Here is a 21,927-nt window from a genome sequence, read left to right on the forward strand (position 1 = left end):
CTTTGTAAAGTAAATGGTTCATTTGGACCGGCTTAAAGTTAAAATGGTTGTAACGTTGTTTTTTTTTTTTTTAAACATGTTATATATACCTGCTCTGTGCAATGGTTTTGCACAGAGAAGCCCCGAGTCTGATGTAGGGAGCTACACACAGAAGATTGTTTTACCTTAAAGCAGAGAATGCATTAAAGGGTTTGTAAAGCTTCTAGTTTTTTCACCTTAATGTATCCTATGCATTAAGGTGAAAAAACATCAGATAATTGCCGACCCCCCAGCCCCCCTGTTACTTACCTGAGCCCTGGAAAGTTCTGCGTCGAGAACGCGCTTGATCTCGGCCCGGTCTTCTCAGGTCTTCGTTGGATAGATTGATAGCAGCGCAGCCGTTGGCTTCCGCTGCCGTCTATCAAATCCAATGACGGGGCCGAGTCCGGCATTCGTGTCTATGGACGCAAATGCTGTACTCGGGAGTGCGCCCACAAGGTAAACCCCTTGGCAAAGCGTTTCCCAAGGGGGTTATCTGAGGCGGGGAGGAGCCGAGATAGCTGCCGAGGGACCCCAGAAGACGAGGTTCGGGGGCCTGTTTTTTTTCTATCGCAATAGATCCTGTGTACTGATCAGTTAATACTTATGTACAACTCCTCCCCCCCCCCCAATACCTGCATCTGGCATATATGTGTATACACACATCCTGAAACGCTGAATTTCGGATTTGGTGTTACGGATCTGAATGCAGTGCATGTTTCTGCACATATGGGAATGTCTCTATTGAAAACAATGCAGCTGCATTCAGATCTGCAAATAAAAAGGTTGCATGCTTGTTCTGGGTTGGTGATTAACATTTTTAACATCAGAGACAGGCAAAAATGTTGTATTCTAAAACGTGGTCAACGGCAGGAAGTGTGTGTTTTTCTTAGCAGTTTAAATGAGGACCCCATCCAAAACGGCTTGAGTAAAATGTGGAAGGGTTGGAACCTGACTGCTTTCCATTGCTGTCTTTATCCTACAATGGGTAGATTCCCCATCTTTTCCTGATCCATTGATACCTTATTGCACCCCGATACAAGATTTCTCACTCTGATATCCAGCCCTGCAATCTCCACAATGGGGATGCAGGCAGCAAGCTAAGTATTCTGACAATCCAATAAACCATTGACAGATATCATAAACTTAACAGACGTTGAAAGTGATTTTTATGAAGCAGTCAGTCGTTACTGAAAAGAAAGGACATTTCTTGTGTCAAATCAATGTATATTTTTAAATATTACCTTACAGGCAGCAGAATGAGGAATAGACAAATAAGAGGCAAATGGACCTACCGATCAAAAAATGTGGCAAGAAGTCGTCTTAAAAGGACCTTATGCTTCACTCCAGCACAGAGGTGACAGTTCATAAGCTGTCCACGGGTGATGTATACCCCTGACCCTGCAGAAGGACATAAAAAAAAAAAAAAAGTATAAAATATATTTACTCCCATGAAGAGACCTGAAATTAGAGGTCATTGAGATGCTTGCCAATTATGCAACCTAAAAGGGTATTTTTTTTTTATAAAAGCCAGCTTCAGTTAAACATAAAAAAATCTTCTCTTGGGAATACCTACAACTCTAATGTGGAGAAAATGTAACCACTGTGTTTCAGCCCCACCCAGACTGTATCAAGGTGTAGCACCCTCTATTGTGTGGTTCTAGTAGTTGCAGACTGGGAAAATCTACCTGACTCATGTTACAGCCTGTGAGTCCTAATTGGGTCAGGGTTCACTAGAGTTTAGGGCTAGGTGACTCATCCTGGCAGCTATCTCCCCCTGGTGTCTGTAAGGTTGGATAACCTTTTAGAATTAGAAGGCGGGGTTAGGAGGAGCTCCTATGCCAGGCATAGAAGTTGTGTAAGATGGAGGTGCAGTGTTGGGGAGGCTGTCAGTGGCTCTGAGGGGTACCCCCTAGTCGAGGTGGGGGGTGTGTCCTGCCGTAGGCCGGGGCTTGGGTGCTGCAAGAATCCTGCCATAGAAGCAAAGGGAGGAGGCTTTCCTGGAGACACTAGTGCAAAGAGAAGACAGAGTGAGTATTTTAACACTGCGGGGACTAACAAAGGGGGGAGACTGCCACATGTATCTAGTCTCCCTTGAAGACAGTGGTATTCCGCCTTCTGCCTTTTTCTAATATATCTTCAGTGAGTCAGCTGGGTGGGCTGGTGAAGAGAGAAAAGGCCAGTTAGGCTGGTGAAGAAACAGCTGCAGCCAGGTGGACTAGCATTGCCCACAGCACTACATAGGAAGAAGTCCCTGAAATTGTTGCAGTCAAGTGGGGCATCCCCGTAACCTTCTATGCCAATCCAAGTGGTTAACCCGCTACTAAACAACAAAAACAAAGCTACGGGCTGTTTTCTGACTTTGTGTGGCTGTGAAGATTCTGCCTAGGTGGGGTGTGCTACAAAGAGAAAAACAGTGTCTTACTTTTTTTAGCTTTTGAATATCGGTGCGGACAATTTTTTTTTAGAGGTTCAGGAGTATATGTGTTAAATACTAAAATCAAATGAACCTGAGCTAAAATACACATATTTAGAGCTGACATTTATACCACATGAAATATTTATTTGCACCCTTATCACACCCAAAAAAACAATACGAAGTATGGAGCAAAGATGTCAACTCAGATGTCAAGTCCCAACACTAATCTTTACCTGGAACTCAAACCTGAGCCTGCAGCCAACCCCTTCACTTAGTCCCTGAAACTCAACCTAACCTCTACAACTAATCAATACATGTCAACCCAACCTCAAAACCTAATCCCAAGCCTCCAGCCATCCCATGAAACCTAACTGAGAACCTCCAAACTTATCCTAAAACTCACCCCTACACCTAACTATGACCTCTAAGTAGGGACCTGTTTTTCCAAGGGCTTTTGTTCAGCTCAGTTCAAATAAGTTTTGCATTCAAATGCACAAACCATCTAAAGCATGTCAGCAGAAAGGAAACTGTAGAGCAAATGCATCCGTCAATTAATTCTAAGAAGCGTCTCAAAGCCATTGACACAAGCCCAACGCCTGTTGACACCAGACCTAACTCTTAAGCCTAATACACACGATCACATTTTCTGCGGACAAAGCTTGGGACTTTTGTCCGAAGGGCGTTGGCCAGGAACTTATATTGCATACAAATGGCAAAGAATTGTCAGCCAACAAACAGGAAACTAGGTGGTTTTTCAGCTCTTTAGCGCCACCCTTTGGGCAACTTCTGCTAATGTTGTGTTATGGTGAGCATTGCTTCTGAGCATGCGTGTTTGTACTTTGGAGTTTTGTCCGACGGACTTGTATACACACGCTCGGAAAATCCGACAACTCACAATTGTTGGCAGACAATTTTAAAGCATGCTCTCCCACATTTGTCTATGGAAAATCCAACAACAATTGTGAGATGAAGCATACAAACCGTCGGATTTTCTGACAACAGTCTGTCATCACACAAATTCCCATTGGATAATCCGATCGTGTGTACGAGGCTATACTCACGCACATTAACCCAACTCTCAAACCTAATCCTGATCCTCAAATTAAGGCACAATGCCTAACCAGAACAACCAACTAATCCCTGGACCTAACCCAGAATCTCCAGCCATTCACAGCTCCTAATACAGATCTCCCTCTAGTGGTTCATTTACAAATCTCTATCTTTACAAAAAACATTGCAAGAACAAGCATGTTAGAATCTGAAAATCATCAAAAATGAAATTAGAAAAAAACTGCAATAATACTTTAAAATACCCCAAACTATCCCTGTATAATTATCATTATAGAGAAGCAGCTAATACAGAAATACAGTACCTAACCCTCTTTAAAATAGCTTGCCTACATACCTCTTCACTAAAAATTGAATTTGGATGATGTAATATGGCTAGCTTAGCTGCAAATAAAGCTTAACACAGTTGTTTCTTAAAAAAAAACCTCCATATTATTTATTTAAGACAGCAATGCTGAACAGAATGCATAACTGGTGAAATTCTCAGCATATGCTTGTTCTAATAGGGTTAATCTTGCTGTCGTGAAATCCTGGAAGAAAAGAATACATTCGCTGCCCCATTATGGGGAAAGAGGTCCTTGTCCCTTGGTGATCAGGTGTTGGCTAGCCAGGGAGACTTTGGACCTTTTCACAAATTGCATTCCCTGATAAATCAATGGAATGAAGACAGCGCAGTGCTGGGGCTACAGTGAGATCTCAGGGCCCGGCTCCCCCCACCTCCCCGGCGCTCAGCTCCGTTACCTCGAATGAACTCGCACACACACAGATCTGCGGGTATTGATTCTAATTATAATGTGCTGACTGCGGAGAAGCGGAACTCCATCCCCTCCAGTCGAGTCAATCTGCACGCTGTGAGATAGGGAGGGCGTCTGCATTATAACACAGGCTGCCAGTTCTATATGCTGAGGAAAGAGAAGGAAAAAAAAAAAAAAGCATCTGAATGGGATTCCTGAGCTTTGGTCGAGTGAGACATTTTTATGGAGTTTTTATTAGTACAGCTTGAGGGCCCCGCCATTCAGAGAAGAAGAAGCGCAAGCAGCATCTGTAATCAGAGGTGAAAGACCAGGCCGGCAATTGAGAGAATAAAATTGCTGATGCAGTCAATGCTCCAATGTGAACCAGAGGGCGGCCATATTGTTAGGCTTGCATTTCACAAAAGGCTAATGTGAGAACAGTAGGCTAAATGAACCACATGACCACATTAAAGGATAAGTTCATTTTTTAGAAAAAAAATAATCCATGCACATTTTTTTGCAGGTAGAGATAAAAAAAAAACAAATTAGCATTTATAAAAAAAAATTGAGCCTGTAAAGCATTGCACCAGTGATCAGAAGATCACTGGTGCCATGCAGGTCTCCTTCAGATCTGTCAGTGTATCTGTGTGCCTGTAAACGGGCAGGCAGATACAATATGACAGAAAGAATCCATGAACTACTACGGTGCTCCACAGCGCTGTGGTAGTTCATGGAGAACTACAAGCTGACCGCCTCAAAAGGATGTCAGAGCTTGTAGTTCATTCACACACAGAGCTGTGTAAATAAATGACGTGGCTGTGTGGGCAAAGCCCGGCACGGCTGCGCTGATTTCAAAAAGTGACAGCTAGTGCAGGGAACTTCTCCCCGTACTGCAGTCACAGAGAGTGAAGGAATCTGGCAGCAGGAGCAGCATTGGGAACATGTACCATGTAAAAATGGGTGGAACATGTAACCTGTTCCCAAAAGGTGAACTTATCCTTTAAAATTAAGTGTTTCATATGGTGAACTTGGTGTAGAGTTATCCACATAATTGCAAAAGGACAAGGGAGCACTCTATCTATGTCTAGAGGAAAAGATGTAACCTCCACATACGGAAAGGCTTCTTCATAGTAAGAGCTGTGAAAATGCAGAACAGATTCCCTAAAGAACCAGTTCTGGCCAGCTCAGTAGATGGTTTTAAAAAAAAAAAGTGCTGGATATATTCCTAAATGCACCAAATATAACTTGATAATAACATTTATAAGTAATAACCCTAGAGATTTTTGATCCAACATCCAATTGCCTTATGGGGAATAAAGAAGGAATTTGTTTTTCCCACTGGAGCAAACTTCATCACAATTTTTTTTTTTTTTTTGCCATCCTCTGGCTCAATCTTGGGTATGAGATTCGCTATTGAGTCTATTCTTTTTTTTTTTTTTCTATTGGTTGAACAAATTGGCTTTTTACAAACTGACTATAACTCTTAATCTGATCCTAATGCTTAACTGTGACCTTGAAGCCTTAACCCAATACCTTCCCCTTAACCTAAAAGTTAAGCTAACACTTAAATTCTAATTTTATACCCCAACACTAACTTGAAGCAGAACTAAACATTGAAAAACATTGCTGGGTTAAGTTTTTTGGTAGAACTAGATTAAGCAAATATTTTTTCCTTCGTGTACACAGCCTGCGGTGCATGTGCACTGCAGCTCATACTCCCAGTAGCTTACAGATAATTAAGCCATGGGACAGGTTAATATAATTCCAGAGTTTATACATAGGAGTTTCATTGTCAGTCGCTAGCCAATCGTGGAAGAGGAAGGATGTCTGACCAGACGAACTAGTGGAGAAGATGATGGCAGTGATGACAGTGAGCGTGGATCTAACAATGTTGGAAGAGAGCAGACTAGGAGGTTTGATATAATGTGCGAACGCCATAAAGAGCTTGATTCCACTTTAACCTCTAAATGTCCACCTTAATCTTATTGGGTGCTTGCAGTGTCAGTCCTGATAGTTGATTCTCAAGTATAGACTAAGGGAGAGGAAGGTGTCTTTGTTGCCGGCATCCCAACAGAACTAATGCTACAGAATGAGAGGCCCTGAAACTAAGACATTGAAATTAGATGGTTGTGTGCTGCTCTGCTTTCTGGTAAAAAGTGGTACTGAACAGCTGCCTTTGTTTTTCTGTAACAGTATGCACAGTAGTATCCTGCTCCTGCTGTACATAGGCCCCTCTTCCCTTAAGAAAGTGCTTGAGCTGTCGATCCTTAAAACATTACGTAGGCGCAGCACACATGTATGCATAAAGTCTACAATTCTAAATCAATAACGCGTCAACCAATAGTTAAAAAAAAAAAAATCGACTCCTGTATTCTTGGCTCTCCAGCATCTTGCAGGTTAACAAGATAGATTTAGAAGGAAAAGAAAAAGAAATATGTTCAAACTCCCCAAGGAAGGAGGTGGGATAAAACCCCAAAACACCTGCCAGCGCCGATATTAATTCACCGGAGGAAATAAGTCCATCGCTGGATGCATTATGAGCTGGAGATATTAATCTGCCTGCTGCAGATTGAAAAATGCAAATCGGACTCATCCACAGGTGCGCGCAGGCACAATTTACAGTTGTTCCTCACTGCGAAAATAACCTGTGTCACATTTAATAGTGCCACATAAAATGTAAACGCCAACAAAATGAATATTCTGGCTGCATAACGAGTGCTGGTATTCTGTATGCTAACAAGCGTTTACAGCGCCCCGGCTATTGTGCTGCGCAAGTAAATTGATTTTGTTGGAAACATACACAGTAGTTTGGATGTCGGCAGTGTTTTGCGGGGGCGACTGTGTGAGAGAGGAGACTTAAAGGGCCAGTTATACAAAATTATTATTAGGGGCTTGTAAGAGTGTTAATAATGTTCACTAGTGTCTTGAAACGGCTTTTTATCTTTAGATAGATGGGTGTAAAAATGTCTGATTCTAAATCTAATGCCGCGTACAGACGGTCGTTTTTTGTGATAGAAAAAAACAACGTTTTATGTGATGAAAAAAAACGACGTTTTTCAAACTTCATTTTCAAAAACTATGTAGCATACACACCATCGTTTTTTCCAAAAGCTCTAGCAAAGCGCGGTTACGTTCAGCACGTACGACGGCACTCTGTTCCATTCAAACTCGCTTCATAACTTGCTTCTGAGCATGCGCGGGTTGTAAACGTCGTTTTGCCCACACACTATTTTAAATGAGACAAAAAACGACGTTTTGAAAAACGACACAAAAAATTCAAGCATGTTCGAATTTTTTTTTTGTTGTTTTTCAGAAGACATAAAACAACGTTTTCCCCACACACGGTCATTTTAAATGACGTTTTCAAAAATGTCGTTTTTTTTCATCACAAAAAACAACCGTGTGTACGCGGCATTAGTGTGCAACAATATAAAAAAAAAAAATGGAATTTCTCTGTATTTTTTGTATTTATACATGTCCTTGGGGGGGGCAGCCATATTTGCTTATTACATACGAACGCTGTGCTTCCGAATTGTTAGTAGCGCTAAACACGGACCGTTCCTACCCATCAGCGCATACCTACTAGTCACGTCAGACCTGACTCAAATATATCGGATTTTCTACAGACTAAAGCCTCGTACACACGATCGGATTTTCATCAGACAAAGCGTTGGACTTTTGTCTGAAGGGCGTTGGCCGTGAACTCGTCTTGCATACAAACAGCAAAGAATTGTCGGCCAACAAACACAAAACTACTTTTTTCAGCTCTTTAGCACCACCCGTTGGGCAACTTCTGCTAATGTTGTGCTATGGTTAGCATTGCTTCTGAGCATGTGTGTTTGTACTTTGGAATTTTGTCCGATGGACTTGTGTACACACGATTGGATAATCCAAAACACACATTTGTTGGCAAACAATTTTAAAGCATGCTATCATACCACATTTGTTCGTGGAAGATCTGACAATTTTCCAATGGAGCATATAAACGGTCGGATTTTCCGACAACAGCCTGTCATCACACAGTTCCCATCGGGAAAATCCGATCGTGTGTACGAGGCTTTACATTCACAAAGCTCCGAGTATCCAGGGTTCATGTAATCTATACATGCAGTTACATGAAGGAGCTCAGAAGACACAGTTTATTTTTATTTTTTATCTGTAGCATATTTTCATTTGATTTGGTAAGGCTGACATGTGGCCTATTGATTCTCATGAAAAATGAATTTTAACGACAGGTTCACTTTTAGACATTTATTGATAAATATGAAATGTTTTCAGGAGCATATCAGAGGAGGATACATTCAGTACTGAAAAGTATTGTAGCTGTACTGTCACTCTCCACTTTGTAAAGGGCTACACAAACCATAGCAATAATAAATAAAAAAAAGCAGGAGGGGATTATATTCCCATTCACTGCAGATTGTCTAAAAAATACTTTGAGCTGTAAGCCTCCTTTAGCCTAAAATAACGTAATAACTTAAATAAATATGCCATTTTCAGAGACTATACAGCAACATAGATATTTGTGACTATTATTAGTGTTTTATGTGGCACAATTTTTATATTTTAGGCTCCAAGAACCAATAAGGCACAATATAAAAACTTTGAATTTCCCCCCAAAATCATTCAGTCAGGGATGTCTATAACTACACACAGACATAACGATGATCTCACGGATACAATGGGCTCAATTCAGAGCAGAACACAGGTTTCCTCATTTGCAACACCATGAAATCCATGTGGCCTATTCAGCGAAGAACTGCAAATTGCAAGAACAATATGGAAAGTGCATTGACTGATCAGGCTACAGTAAACTCAACTCTGATTGGCAGCCGCAGTTCACTGCACTGCTGTCTGGGATAAACCTGACTGATTTCCATGTGTTACAATTGAGGCATGTGGCAGAAAGTGTTCAGGACCATGTTGGATGGGGGATTCCCATTCGCGTTTTTTTTACCCATCCTACTAAAAACCCTAGTTTACAACGCCAATTACGAGACTGCTGCTACATTACAAGTGCCTCTCTCAGTCTCTTGCACAGTGCCAGCCAGTAGTGCCTCAGTCTCTTGGACACAGACATTGTAATGACAGCCTTTTAAGGCAGTGGAAGACTTTGGGTTTGATAGCCTCTTGTTAGACTGTGGAAGTTTTGGTAGGATGGTCTCCGGTAAAGCCAGCCATAGATGGAGCGATTTTCTTTCCTGCAACCACATGTAAAATCCAACAAGCTGGCTGTACCCTAGTTGATTGATTGATCGATCAACTTTGAACCATTTATGGGCAGCAGGCTGAATGTACCAAAGTCTGCCCATACATGGTTCAAATCTTGGCTGGTCCCTGCTGAACTGTCCGTCTACAGCTAAGCTGCTAGCGTGTTCCTGGGGTGAATCTCTGATCCTGATAAAGAGCCTCTGATGTAGGCTCTTTACTATGTGATCAGCTGTGTACAATCACAGCTGATGTCAGTGTAAACAGGAAGAGCAGTTTATCAGCTTTTCCTCCACTCGCACTGACAGACGTGAGTAGAGGGGGAGCCGATCGGCTGCTCTCTTGACTGGGGGGTCTGCATTGATAATTTGTGCATTATCAGTGCAGACCCATTGGGGATGTCTCTGGAAACCACAAGGTGGGCCCACCAAGGTTGCCAATCAATGCCTATTAGGATGGCACTATGTGCCCATCAATGATTGCCTGTCAGTACTGCCTATCAGTGATGCCTATAAAGTGCCCATCAGTGCCGCATACAAGTGCCTCATCATCAGTGCCAATCAGTACTGCCTCAATAGTGCCCATCAGTGCAGCCTCATCAGTGAAGGAGAAAACGTATTTATTTACAAAGTTTTGTAACACAAACAATGAAAACATATTTTTTTGACAAAATATTCACTCTTTTTTTTATTTGTCGCTCAAAAAATCCAAAAAATCCAGTGGTGATCAAATACTACCAAAAGAAAGCTCTATTTGTGGGGAAGAAAAATGATAACAATTTTGTTTGGGTACAGTGTTATATGACCGCGCAAATTTCATTCAAAATGCGACAGCTCTGAAAATTGGACTTGCCAAGAAAGTGCCCTGTATTGAAATGGTTATGGTGGAAACAGACTTCGTTACACCATGCTACAGACTCTGGACATATAACAATGCATGCTTGTGCTTTAATATTTTTTATTTTTATGAAAGCCTCTCCTGATCAAAATCTACCAAGCTGCTGCTTCCCTCTGCTAGTTTCCAGGCCATCCTGGTGATCCCCTGGCTTCAGTGCTTTTTTAGTTACTGAGCACAACAATGTCACAAACGTCATACTGAAGACATGTGGTAAAACCCGACATAGTCAGTCAGACAGCTAGCATTTCCTGAGCAGTGGCAGCTTCATTAGTTCATTGCCCAGTCCATTCAGCAAATCTGCAGCATCCCACCCCTTGGCAGGCCACTAAACTCAGATAAAGCCACAAGAGCATTACACAAGGACCCAGAAGATCAGAAAGCAGATCATTAGGATTCACTTACCTGCAAAGTTGTGGTTATTTGCTTCTTTCAGCTGTATAAATATGGGGTCTAAGTTCTTCAAGGTTGTGTACTACCCTCATCCAAGCAGGAAAATAGCTCATCATGTGGAAGAAACATGGGACTCTGGCGCACGTTTTTAAGACTTTACCAGGATTTTTGTAGATTGACACCCTAGTAGCAACCAATCAATATTTATCCTGCACTAGAAAATAACGGGGAAAATAGGAGCCTCAATTGGAATGGCTGTCATAAATTGTCCAAAACAATACATCCTTATGACGGGCCCACACCTTACTGCTGTTCCTAGTGAACAAAAAAAAGACATGGCTGATTGAACAAATTATATTTACCTGCCACCAGTTCCAGCTTCTCCCCTGGGTCACCTTCTGAGTAGAGCTTCGGGTGGCAGCGGTAGCCAATCTGACTAATGAGGCTCGCTGGAAGTGCCACCAGGTCTCTCCGAATCAGGACACAAGAACGATTCTCCAGTGAAGTCTGTATTTGATCTTTCTCCTGACCAACTAATGGAAAAAATAAAACAAGAAAAGCATAAACGTTAGTGATCATTTTTAAGAGCACAACACTCAGCAATGCTGGGGGACTGATTCTTAGGTTACCCAACTTTCTTCTTCTCAAGATGATGGCTCCTCCCACAATCTAAATGTCCTCTGTGGGATACTCTGTGTTGGTGGAGGATGCCACTTTCTATCAACTATCCTCTCCTAAACATGCTGTGCTGCTGGAAGACCCCACCATTCTGACAACTCTCCTCTCCTAAAATACAATGCGCTGCTGGAGGACTCTGCTCCTTCCGCTATCAAACTCTCCTCTCCTAAAATACTACTATGCGCTGCAGGAGGACTCTTCTCCTTCCGCTATCCAACTCTCCTCTCCTAAAATACTAATATGCGCTGCATGACTCTTCTCCTTCCGCTATCCAACACTCCTCTCCTGAAATACTACTATGCGCTGCTGGAGGACTCTTCTCCTTCCGCTATCCAACTCTGCTTACCTGAAATACCCTGCTATGCTCTGCTGGAGGACCGTGTTCCTTTTGCCATCTAAAGCTTGCCATAAAGGTCAATTTTTTGGTTCAGCCATAAGCTAAACAAAAAAAAAAATGAACAAATTCCTTCATCCACACACGCGAGGAGGAAGGAATACACTGACCAGTGGCTGAAGTCGCAGATTGACAAAAGTTTTTTAATATTCATGTTCAACAAAAGAAGACCTAACAATCGTCTTCTGTTGAATAGGGACACCCACAAATGGATCCAAATTCAGCCAGTCCCTGCTGAACGGGCCATCTGTGGCTGGCTACAGTGCGTCCGGAAAGTATTCACAGTGCTTCACTCTTTCCACATTTTGTTATGTTACAGCCTTATTCCAAAATTAATTAAATTCATTATTTTCACCTCAAAATTCTACAAACAATACCCCATAATGAAAACATGAAAGAAAAAAATGTACATAAGTATTCAAAGTATTTACCATGACACTCAAAATTTAGCTCAGGTACATCCTGTTTTCACTGATTATTCTTGAGATGTTTCTACAACTTGGAGTTCACCTGTGGCAAATTCAGTTGATTGGACATGATTTGGAAAGGCACACACCTGTCTATATAACGTCCCACAGGGCATGTCAGAGCACAAACCAAGCATTGTCTGTAGACCTCCGAGACAGGATTGTATCACAGCATAGATTTGGGGAAGGGTACAGAAAAATGTCTGCAGGATTGACGGTCCCAATAAGCACAGTGGCCTCCATTATCTGTAAATGGAAGAAGTTTGGAATCACCAGGACTCTTCCTAGAGCGTCCCGCCCAGCCAAACTGAGCCGGGGGAGAAGGGCCTTAGTAAGAGAGGTGACCAAGGACCCGATGGTCACTCTGACAGAGCTCCAGCTTCCAGAAGAACAACCAACTTTACAGCTCTGCATCAATCAGGCCTGTACTGGTAGAGTGGCCAGACGAAAGCCACTCCTCAGTAACAAGCACATGACAGCCAATCTGGAGTTTGTCAAAAGGCATCTGAAGGACTCTCAGACCATGAGAAACTAAATTCTCTGGTCTGATGAAACAAAGATTGAACTCTTTGGCCTGAATGGCAAGCGGCATGTCTAGAGGAAACCGGGCACCGCTTATCACTGGCCAATACCATCCCTACAGTGAAGCATGGGGGTGACAACATCATGCTGCAGGGATGTCTTTCAGAGGCAGGAGCTGGGAGACTAGTCAGGATCGAGGGAAAGATGAATACAGCAATTTACAGAGACATCCTTGATGAAAACTGTCTCCAGATCGCTCTGGACCTCCGACTAGGGCGAATGTTCATCTTCCAACAGGACAACGACCCTAAGCACACAACCAAGATAACAAAGGAGTGGCTATGGGACAACCCTGTGAATGTCCTTGAGTGGCCCAGACTTGAAACCAATTGAACAACTCTGGAGAGATCTGAAAATGGCTGTGCACAGACGCTCCCAATCCAACCTAATGGAACTTGAAAGGTCCTGCAAAGAAACTTCTCAAAAATAGATGTGCCAAGCTTGTAGAATCATACTCAAAAAGACTTGAGGCTGTAATTGGTGCCCAAGGTGCTTCAACAATGTATTGAGCAAAAGCTGTAAATACTTATGTACATGGGATTTTTTTTCTTTTTTTAATACATCTGCAAAGATTTCAAAAAATCTTCTTTCACGTTGTCATTATGGGGTATTATTTGTAGAATTTGGAGGAAAATAATGAATTTAATCCATTTTGGAATATGGCTGTAAAAAGTGAAGCGCTTTGAATACTTTCCGCATGCACTGTATACTCTCCTCTCCTGAAAATACTACTGCTATAGGACTCAGTTCCTTCACAATTTAACTTGGGGTATTCTGCTCCTTCTGCGATTTAGCATTTTTAACTTTTTTTTGCACTTCACATATTGCAATATACTTCCAAGCGGAGCCCTCTTTATCCAGTCCCTCTCCTTGCTACAAATACATAAAACTTATATGAATATATGGATATGTCATATGCTTGAGTTAGTGTATGGACTGGGCAGGAAGGGATCACTTTAAGGCAGCTGGCCAGCTTGAACATCATAATATGTACTTCACATACACACACACACACAAACCATTTGGAAATAAACAAGGGCTCATCACAACGTTGGCGAGAGATGTGACTACATTCTGATATAATATATTGCAGTGTCTGTATCAACAGATATTAATTATGTCAGATCTGCCTGACAGAACAAAGGAAGTTCACACCGCCAAACTGGCAGCCACAAAATCTGCCGTGGTGGCATCTTTGCAACAAGTACCAGACCTTCCCAGAGTGGCATGGGCACAGGCTACTCCAAACAGATCTGTCATTGTTTAGGACCTAACTGGATGCTGCCCAGACAGAACAGAGGCGCCCACTACCTACAGCAACAGACACTCCGTTCTGCCAACTGCAGGCAAAACATGGAACAAGATGCGACACCACTGCACCTTATTAAAAGAAGCTTTTAATAACATTAACCAATATGTAAATGTTTCTTAAGATAATCAGACCTAAATATAAATTAGATTAAAGCACTACTCCACCAAAAACTACAATACTACTGGTTGATGGATGCTTTTCAGGTTTCTCAGTTGGCGAGTTCCAAGGTCTACACACCTGCCAGTGCCCTTAGGATAGTCTCTTTCTCCCCTGCTGGATTTTTTTTATAACTGAAACTGCATTTTTTGGCAGACTTTTCCTTCTTTTCTTTGCAAGGCGATAAGGTTCAGTATATGTTTGGTTGTCTGGTAACTTGGAGGAGTTATTTAAGGAAAGGCGCAGTCTGGAAAGAGTTAACGCTAGCTGCGTATCAGGGATTTTGGACAGGTTACACAGTGTTCCGCTAAATGCCAGCTCCTCCCAGATTTGTATTCCTATAAAATTCTCAGGGAGAAGAACAGCTTCTTGTGGCCTTTAGAACCGGCTTGCTCTGTCCTTTTTTAGAGCTTTGCCTTGTCACAAGTTGTGAAGTTTATAAATACTCGTATTTCACCGGCACCTCGCGTCTCGCAGAACATCTGCCAGTGTGCCTTTGCGATTAAACATTCACCCCTTGTCAGCCGGAGTGGCCATAAAAAAATAAAAAAACTTGCTGAGGTTATATTAGGATACGCCGTATGCTCATGCTAACACCTTCCCATTGTGTCAAGGGCCAGCAATCAGTAAGGAAGAACTCCTCTGAGTGATGCAGAGGCACACAATAGTCACAGGATTAAACGGTTCCAACAATTTAGAAAATCTAAAATCCTCTCTTCAACGCCAACTGATTTTCTACAACAGTTTTTGGGGAGATTTACTAAAACCGGGGGGTGCAAAATTTTGTGCAGTTGTGCATGGTAGCCAATCGGCTTTTAACTTCAGCTTGGTTAATTAAGCTTTGGCAAAAAAACTGTAAGCCGATTGATTTCTATGCAGAGCTGCACCAGATTTTGCACTCTCCAGTTTTAGTAAATCAACCCCTTTGTGTCCCTAAAGGATATTCATTCATTCATTCATTGTGTTTTTTTATGTTAAATAGAACTCCAATCAAAACACTACGTTTTGGGTAGCTTTGGAACATCTGTTAGGTATTAATTATTGTAATTGTTCCTGTTAGAGAGGTTCCTGTTTATTTCCCGTCTCAATGACACAAGAGGAAGGGAGAAGAACTATCCTACCTGTCACTGAATGTAAAGGGACCGAACAGCAAAATAAATGGGGATAGCCATATTTACACTTTACAAATTCAGGCTTTGCTTTCTGTTTAACAGTGCTAAGCAATGCTTATGCGTTACCATTTCTCTCAAGTCAGAGTCAGATCAGACTGATAAGAAAACAATCGCGTTTGATATCTTGCCCAGTTACTCAATACCTGATTCTGCCCCAGTGCCCAAAAGTGTAAGCCGTCCTTAGAGGGTGATGAGGAGCAATTCCAAACACTAGAAGCACTCACCACACAATAGTATTTTCTCTCTTATGGAGGATATTTTCAGAAAGGTAGAGAGAAGATCAGGAGCAGAGTAGTTTCTACCTCATGGAGGGCCATGTTGGAGAATGCCCCTGACCTTCTCTCTACCTTCCTGATTACACTCACCACTGAAATATCAGAGTAGTTTCTACCTTATGGAGGGTCAATTTGAAGAATGTGATATCTCAGTGGCGGATGTAATCAAGAAGGTGGAGAGAAGGGAAGGGAAGGAACTGAGTAGTTTCTACCTTATGAAGGATCATGTTGGAGAATGTGATGTATTCAGGAAGGTAGAGAGAAGGAAAGGAGCTGAGTGGTTCTTACCTTAGTAAGGGTCATATTGGAGAATGTGATATCTCAGTGGCGAGTGTAATCAGAAAGGTAGGGAGAAGGATAGGGGCAGAATATTTTTTGCCTTACGGAGGGTCTTGTTGGAGGGTGTAATATCCTGGTGGTGAGTGTAATCATAAATGTAGAAGGTAGGTCAGGAGGAGTGTATTTTCTATCTTATGGATGATTATGTTGGAGGGTGTCATATCCTGGAAGTACATATGCAAGGTAATTGCACTGCAACCTAATCATCTAATCAGTGCTGGCAAGAGTTCTCTGTTTCCAAACGCCGTGCCTGACTTGCGGTCTCCACCCCGCAAAACAATATCCACTTCCATGTAAATTAAGTTGGCAACCAGGTGAGGATATATAAAATTTCTCTTGATTTCATCCAAGGAGTACACATGTTCCAAACAGAGCCAACACTAGTGTTGGCTTTGTTTGGAACATGTGTACTCCTTGGACGAAATAAAGAGAAATTTTAACCATCCTCACCTGGTTGCCAACTTTAGCTACACAGAAGATATCCTAGAGGTAGGTTTAATCAAAAATGTAGAAAAAAATCACGAGCAATGCATTTTCTACCTTTATGGTAGTTCATGTTGGAGGGCATGATCTCTCAGTGGTGACTGTAATCAGGAGGGTAGAAGGAAGGGCAGGAGCTTAGTACTTTCACATAAAAGAGAGGTTTACGTGGGAGGGTGCAATATTCTGGTGGTGAGTATAATCAGAAATATAGGGGTAAGATAAGGAGCAGCAACATCTCTGTTAAAAAAAAAGATAAGGAGCAGCATATTTTCTACCTATTGAGGGGAGGGGGCATCTCAGTGGTGAATGTAATGAGGAATGTAGAGAGAAGGGCAAGAGCTGAGTATTTTCTACCTTATTGAGGGTCATATTTGAGAATGATATATTGGTGGGGAGTGTAATCAGAAGGGTAAAGGCAAGGTTGGGAGAATAGTATTTATCTTCCTTATGGGGGTTGATGTTGTAAAGTGTGATATCCCAGTGTTAAGTTTATTTAGTGTTAAGTTTATTTAGAACAGTAGAGAGAAAGTCAGGAGCAGAGTAGGCCTAGTTTTAAGGAAAATTTACAGAAGTGCTTTTCAATCTTTTTTCAGTCAACAGACCCTTTAAAATTATGTAAACAATCTTGAGGCACATTCTAAAATGTAAAAAAACTCAGAGGACCCCTTGGTTGACAATGGCTAGTCTACAGAAGCTGCTTTGGAACGGCATGCTCTGGGAAGCTTTGTAGGTGGATTTTGGTAGTGGTGCTAAAGGAAGCCTATTACCCATAAAAACCTCCACAAAGCATAGAATAGAATCTAGAGAAAATGGTTATAGAGCAACAAAAGATTATAGAACACAGCAGCACTCTGTGGCCATAAAGTGTTGGCACGGTCTAGACACGTGCTGTTGCTCAATACTGTGGTGCAGAGGTCAGAGTAAACAGAATCAGCAGTGGAGGGAGAGCTCAGCTTGTATTGTCTCCCCGGTATACAGAGATTAAATATTCTATTGCCAAGTATAGAGCAAATATTGGCAGAATTGCTGGCAAAGCCAAAGACTCACTACCTGTCCCTTCCGCGGTTTATTTACCAACAACTGCTGCTTGGCAATTTGGCTAACTGCTCTGTTATTACCAAAAGAAAACTTGCCAACACAGTACTGCTAGGACACTTAATGCCTAACAATAAGGGTTTGTTCCACAATGACACATATGTACACATACTTTGGGATAGGCTACAAACGGCATTTACTATGAAAATGTGGATAAAAAGTCTGCCAGAAAGTTAAATGGCATATATAATCTGTACGTGTTCTATGTGGACCCTGCACAGTACCACTTCTCTTCTATATATTGGGTGTACAGTGCCTTGAAAAAGTATTCACACCCCTTTAAAGTTTCCACATTTTGTCATGTTACAACCAAAAATGTATATGTATTTTATTGGGATTGTGTGTGATAGTCCAACACAAAGTGGCACATAATTGTGAAGTGAAAGGAAAATGATAAATGGTTTTAAATTTTTTGTTTTACAAATATGTGAAAAGTGTGGTGTGCATTTGTATTCACCCCCCCCCCCCCCCCCACCCCCCGTTACCCTGATACCCCTAACTAAAATCTAGTGGAACCAATAGCCCTCAGAAGTCACCTAATTAGTAAACAGTCCACCTGTGTGTAATTTAATCTTCGTATAAATACAATTGTTCCGTGAAGCCCTCAGAGGTTTGTTAGAGAACATTAGTGAACAAACATCATGAAGGCCAAGGAACACACCAGACAGGTCAGGGATAAAGTTGTGGAGATGTTTAAAGCAGGGTTAGTTTATAAATAAATATCCCAAGCTCTGAACATCTCACAGAGCACTGTTCAATCCATCATCCGAAAATGGAAAGAGTATGGCACATCTGCAAACCTACCAAGACATGGCCGTCCACTTAAGCCGACAGGCCGGGCAAGGAAAGCATTAATCAGAGAAGCAGCCAAGAGACCCATGGTAACTCTGAAGGAGCTGCAGAGATCCACAGATCAGGTGGGAGAAACTATTAGTCGTGCACTCCACAAATCTGGCCTTTATGGAAGAGTGGCAAAAAGAAAGTCATTGTTGAGCGAAAGCCATAAGAAGTCCCGTTGGCGAGAAGCCATGTGGGAGACACAGCAAATGTGTAAGAAGTTGCCTTGGTTAGATGAGACCAAAATTGAACTTTTTTGCCTAAAAGCAAAACACTATGTGTGGCGGAAAGGTAACACTGTACATCACCCTGAACACACCATCCCACCGTGAAAAATGGTGGTGGCAGCATGTTGTGGGGATGCTTTTCTTCAGAAGGGACAGGACAGCTGGTCAGACTTGATGGGAAGATGGATGGAGCCAATTACAGGGCAATATTAGAGGAAAACCTGTTATGAGCCTAGGGCGGAGGTTCACCTTCCAGCAGGACGACCCTAAACATACAGCCAGAGCTACAATGGAATGGTTTAGATCAAATCATATTCATGTGTTAGAATGGCCCAGTCAAAGCCCAGACCTAAATCCAATTTAGAATCCGTGACAAGAATTGTTTTTCAGACGCTCTCCATCAGATCGGAGAGATGTAGCGCCTGGCTACTTTTAGAGCTGGTGCTATTCTAAATTAAGGGGGAGTTCAGAGAGATAGTTGGCTCTGAACCTGTTATTTGGTTAAAATTGGGGTCTATGCTATAACTTGGCAGTACTGTGTGCAATCCTTTTGTCCGCGGACTCCCGTCACCTCCGGACGGCGGGTGGCAGCAGTGGGGTCAAGTGCGTTTGAATATCTCCTCCCAGCAGCCTATCAGGAGGTTGGGCCACCTCACTGTGCATGCTGGGGAGGGGTATTTAAGGGGCAGACACCATTAGTTGCGGTCGCTGTGTTCCCGCCCTTGAGCTGGGCAGTCGTCCCACCACCCCCGTGTGTGGCCCTCCTGGCCGGGGTGTGTGCATGTGTGTTCCTGGCTCCGGGACCACGTTGGTCTGGAGCACATTCCTCTGTTTGATGGATCCAGTGAGTCGCCTGGATCCCTAAATTTGCCAGATGGACCTGGGCTGTCCGTACAATGGGAGGAAGCCGCCTGATGAGGAACCTGTCCGAGGGACACCGAGCACAAGGCTGGTGTTTCCATTCGTCAGAGGACAACTTTGGTTCTTAGAGGCTGGACACAGGTCGCCTATCAGTTGCTGATTTGATCGAAACTCTGAAGGAGAACCGAGTGCTGAATCCAGTAAAAAGGGAGTTTGGACGGAAATTGTCTCCAATCTTCAGGAGAGTCTGTGGCAGAGACTTAATCCTATTCACCTGAGTGACACTCTGGCTGCCAGGCTGATGAGAGAGGCCTGTCCAGATGCACTATACCCACTCTGGCTAGAGTGGCGAAGTAAAGTTGTCATAGAAGGCAGGACTGTTTCCGTACCCAGTTACACCTGAATTTGCTGTTTCCTATTTCGCTATCCCTTCACCTTTCCACTGTTTATTTTTTTTACCTGGCTGGGTAATAAAACCACAGAAAAGATGCCTGTCGTGTGGACATTGACTTTACTACAGCTCTCATCCAATATACAGAGATATACAGAGGTAACATGCCACCCAAAACAAACCAGCAGCTCCTTCGGGGGTAGTGCTACACAAAGAAGAATGGGCAAAAATGTTACTCTCTAGATGTGCAAAGCTGGTAAAGACATCCCCAAAAAGAATTGCAGCTGTAACTGCCGCCAAAGGTGGTTCTACAAAGTATTGACTCAGGGGGGTTGAATACAAATGCACACCACACTTTTCACATATTAGTAAAAAATTTGGAAAACCATTTATCACTTTTCTTTCCACAATTTCTTCACAATTATGTGCTACTTTGTTTTGGTCTATCACATAAAACCCCAATAAAATACAATTAAGTTTTTGATTGTAACATGACAAACTGTATCTGTTCCTATTGGGTATTGATCCTGCACAAGTTCTCTTGTTCTGTATGTTGGGTATAACCTTCAGTATAGGTTCTTATTCAGTATCTATGGACACTGCAGAGTAGCATTTCTCTTGTTCTGTATTCTGGGTATTATTCTCAGCATCTGATCTTCTTCTGCATATATGAACTGTGCCCAGTACCACTTCACTTATTGTGTATGTTGGTTATTGTTCTCAGTATCTGATCTCCTTCTAGTACTACTTTTTCTGTTTGTTTGTTTTTTGAAAACCTGTTTTCATCCTGTTTTGCATTAGTGTGGATTTAGTGACATCCAGCTCACACATTTAAGGGCGAGAACATCTGTTTAATGCAAGTTAAAAAATTGCATTATCATAGGAAGGAAATGAGAGTCCAGCTAATCCCAGAGCGAGGGACAACTAATCAGCATGCGATGTACCAGCACTGCGGGCAAGAGGAACACGCCCGGGATTAACCCTGTGTATGTGTCTGGTAACTCCAGTGTACAAGGAGAGCCATGGCCAGTCTGCAGGCTGACGAACAATACAGGCAGCTGAATACATTCTTTTGAAAATAGAACACTTTTTCCACAGCAAAAATATCACCTATGCTGGTGTGATAGTTTGTGCGCATTTTTGCACATTGCGGTTTGGGCATTATTAATTTCAACGGGCTGCCCTACAAGTGAAAAATCCCACAAAAAAAAAGTGCTGGGCTTTTTTTCCCCTTTTTAAAACCGCACCAAAATGAATGATACTTTGGTAGCAAGGTGCATTTTGAGCGCTGCATAAACGCACATAATTCTGTGTGCATTCCTCAAATGCACAAATGTGAATCTAAAAAAACTACTGTGGGAAATTAACATTTATGGGTGGGGCAGAATTAAGAAACTACTGCAGGAAAACTCACCTTTGTGAAAAAAGCAGACACAAACTACTGCAGGATATCTCCATTTGTTGGGAGTTTGGAGACACAAACTACTGCGAGGTAATGGTACCCTCACGGGACGGGCAGGAACAAATAACTGTGGGTAAAACTCCCTCTTGTGTTAGGTGCCGAGACACAAACTACTGCAGAGAAAATCTCACCATTGCAGGAGTCACATTTTGTACGGTTACAGATGCTAGCTGTGTGGAAAAGCAGAGCATGAGGGGTGGGCAGCATGGGGGGTGGCATGGTGGGGAGCAGTACACAAGAGGAAAACTTCAGCCCTGTTTAATAGATCATTGAGAAAATATAAAATTGTACTGCACAGCATCACTAGTCACATCACAAACGTGTTATGTGTGCATAGCCAAGCTTACTATGAAAGAAAAGATAGGTAGCTTTAAAAGTATACTATAATTAATCCATATTTTTTTTGTCAATTGTTTTAACATTTTTAGATGTTTAGACTGATGTGGCATATCTGTTTTTGTA

General features: G+C 42.3%; 1 protein-coding gene across 4 annotated transcripts in view; it reads right to left on the minus strand.

The window, feature by feature from the left end:
- Positions 1 to 21,927, minus strand: part of NACC2 (NACC family member 2) — a 241,520-nt gene that overhangs the window by 41,266 nt on the left and 178,327 nt on the right. For all 4 annotated transcript variants that reach the window (XM_040324123.1, XM_040324120.1, XM_040324121.1 and 1 more), the window contains 2 exons: positions 11,097 to 11,267; positions 1,314 to 1,419 (listed from right to left, as the gene is read on the minus strand). In XM_040324123.1, the coding sequence (XP_040180057.1) occupies positions 1,314 to 1,419; positions 11,097 to 11,267 (277 nt within the window). The remainder of the gene's footprint in view (positions 1 to 1,313; positions 1,420 to 11,096; positions 11,268 to 21,927) is intronic.

Source organism: Rana temporaria, chromosome 9 (genome assembly GCF_905171775.1).
Source record: "Rana temporaria chromosome 9, aRanTem1.1, whole genome shotgun sequence".
Taxonomy (NCBI): Eukaryota; Metazoa; Chordata; class Amphibia; order Anura; family Ranidae; genus Rana; species Rana temporaria.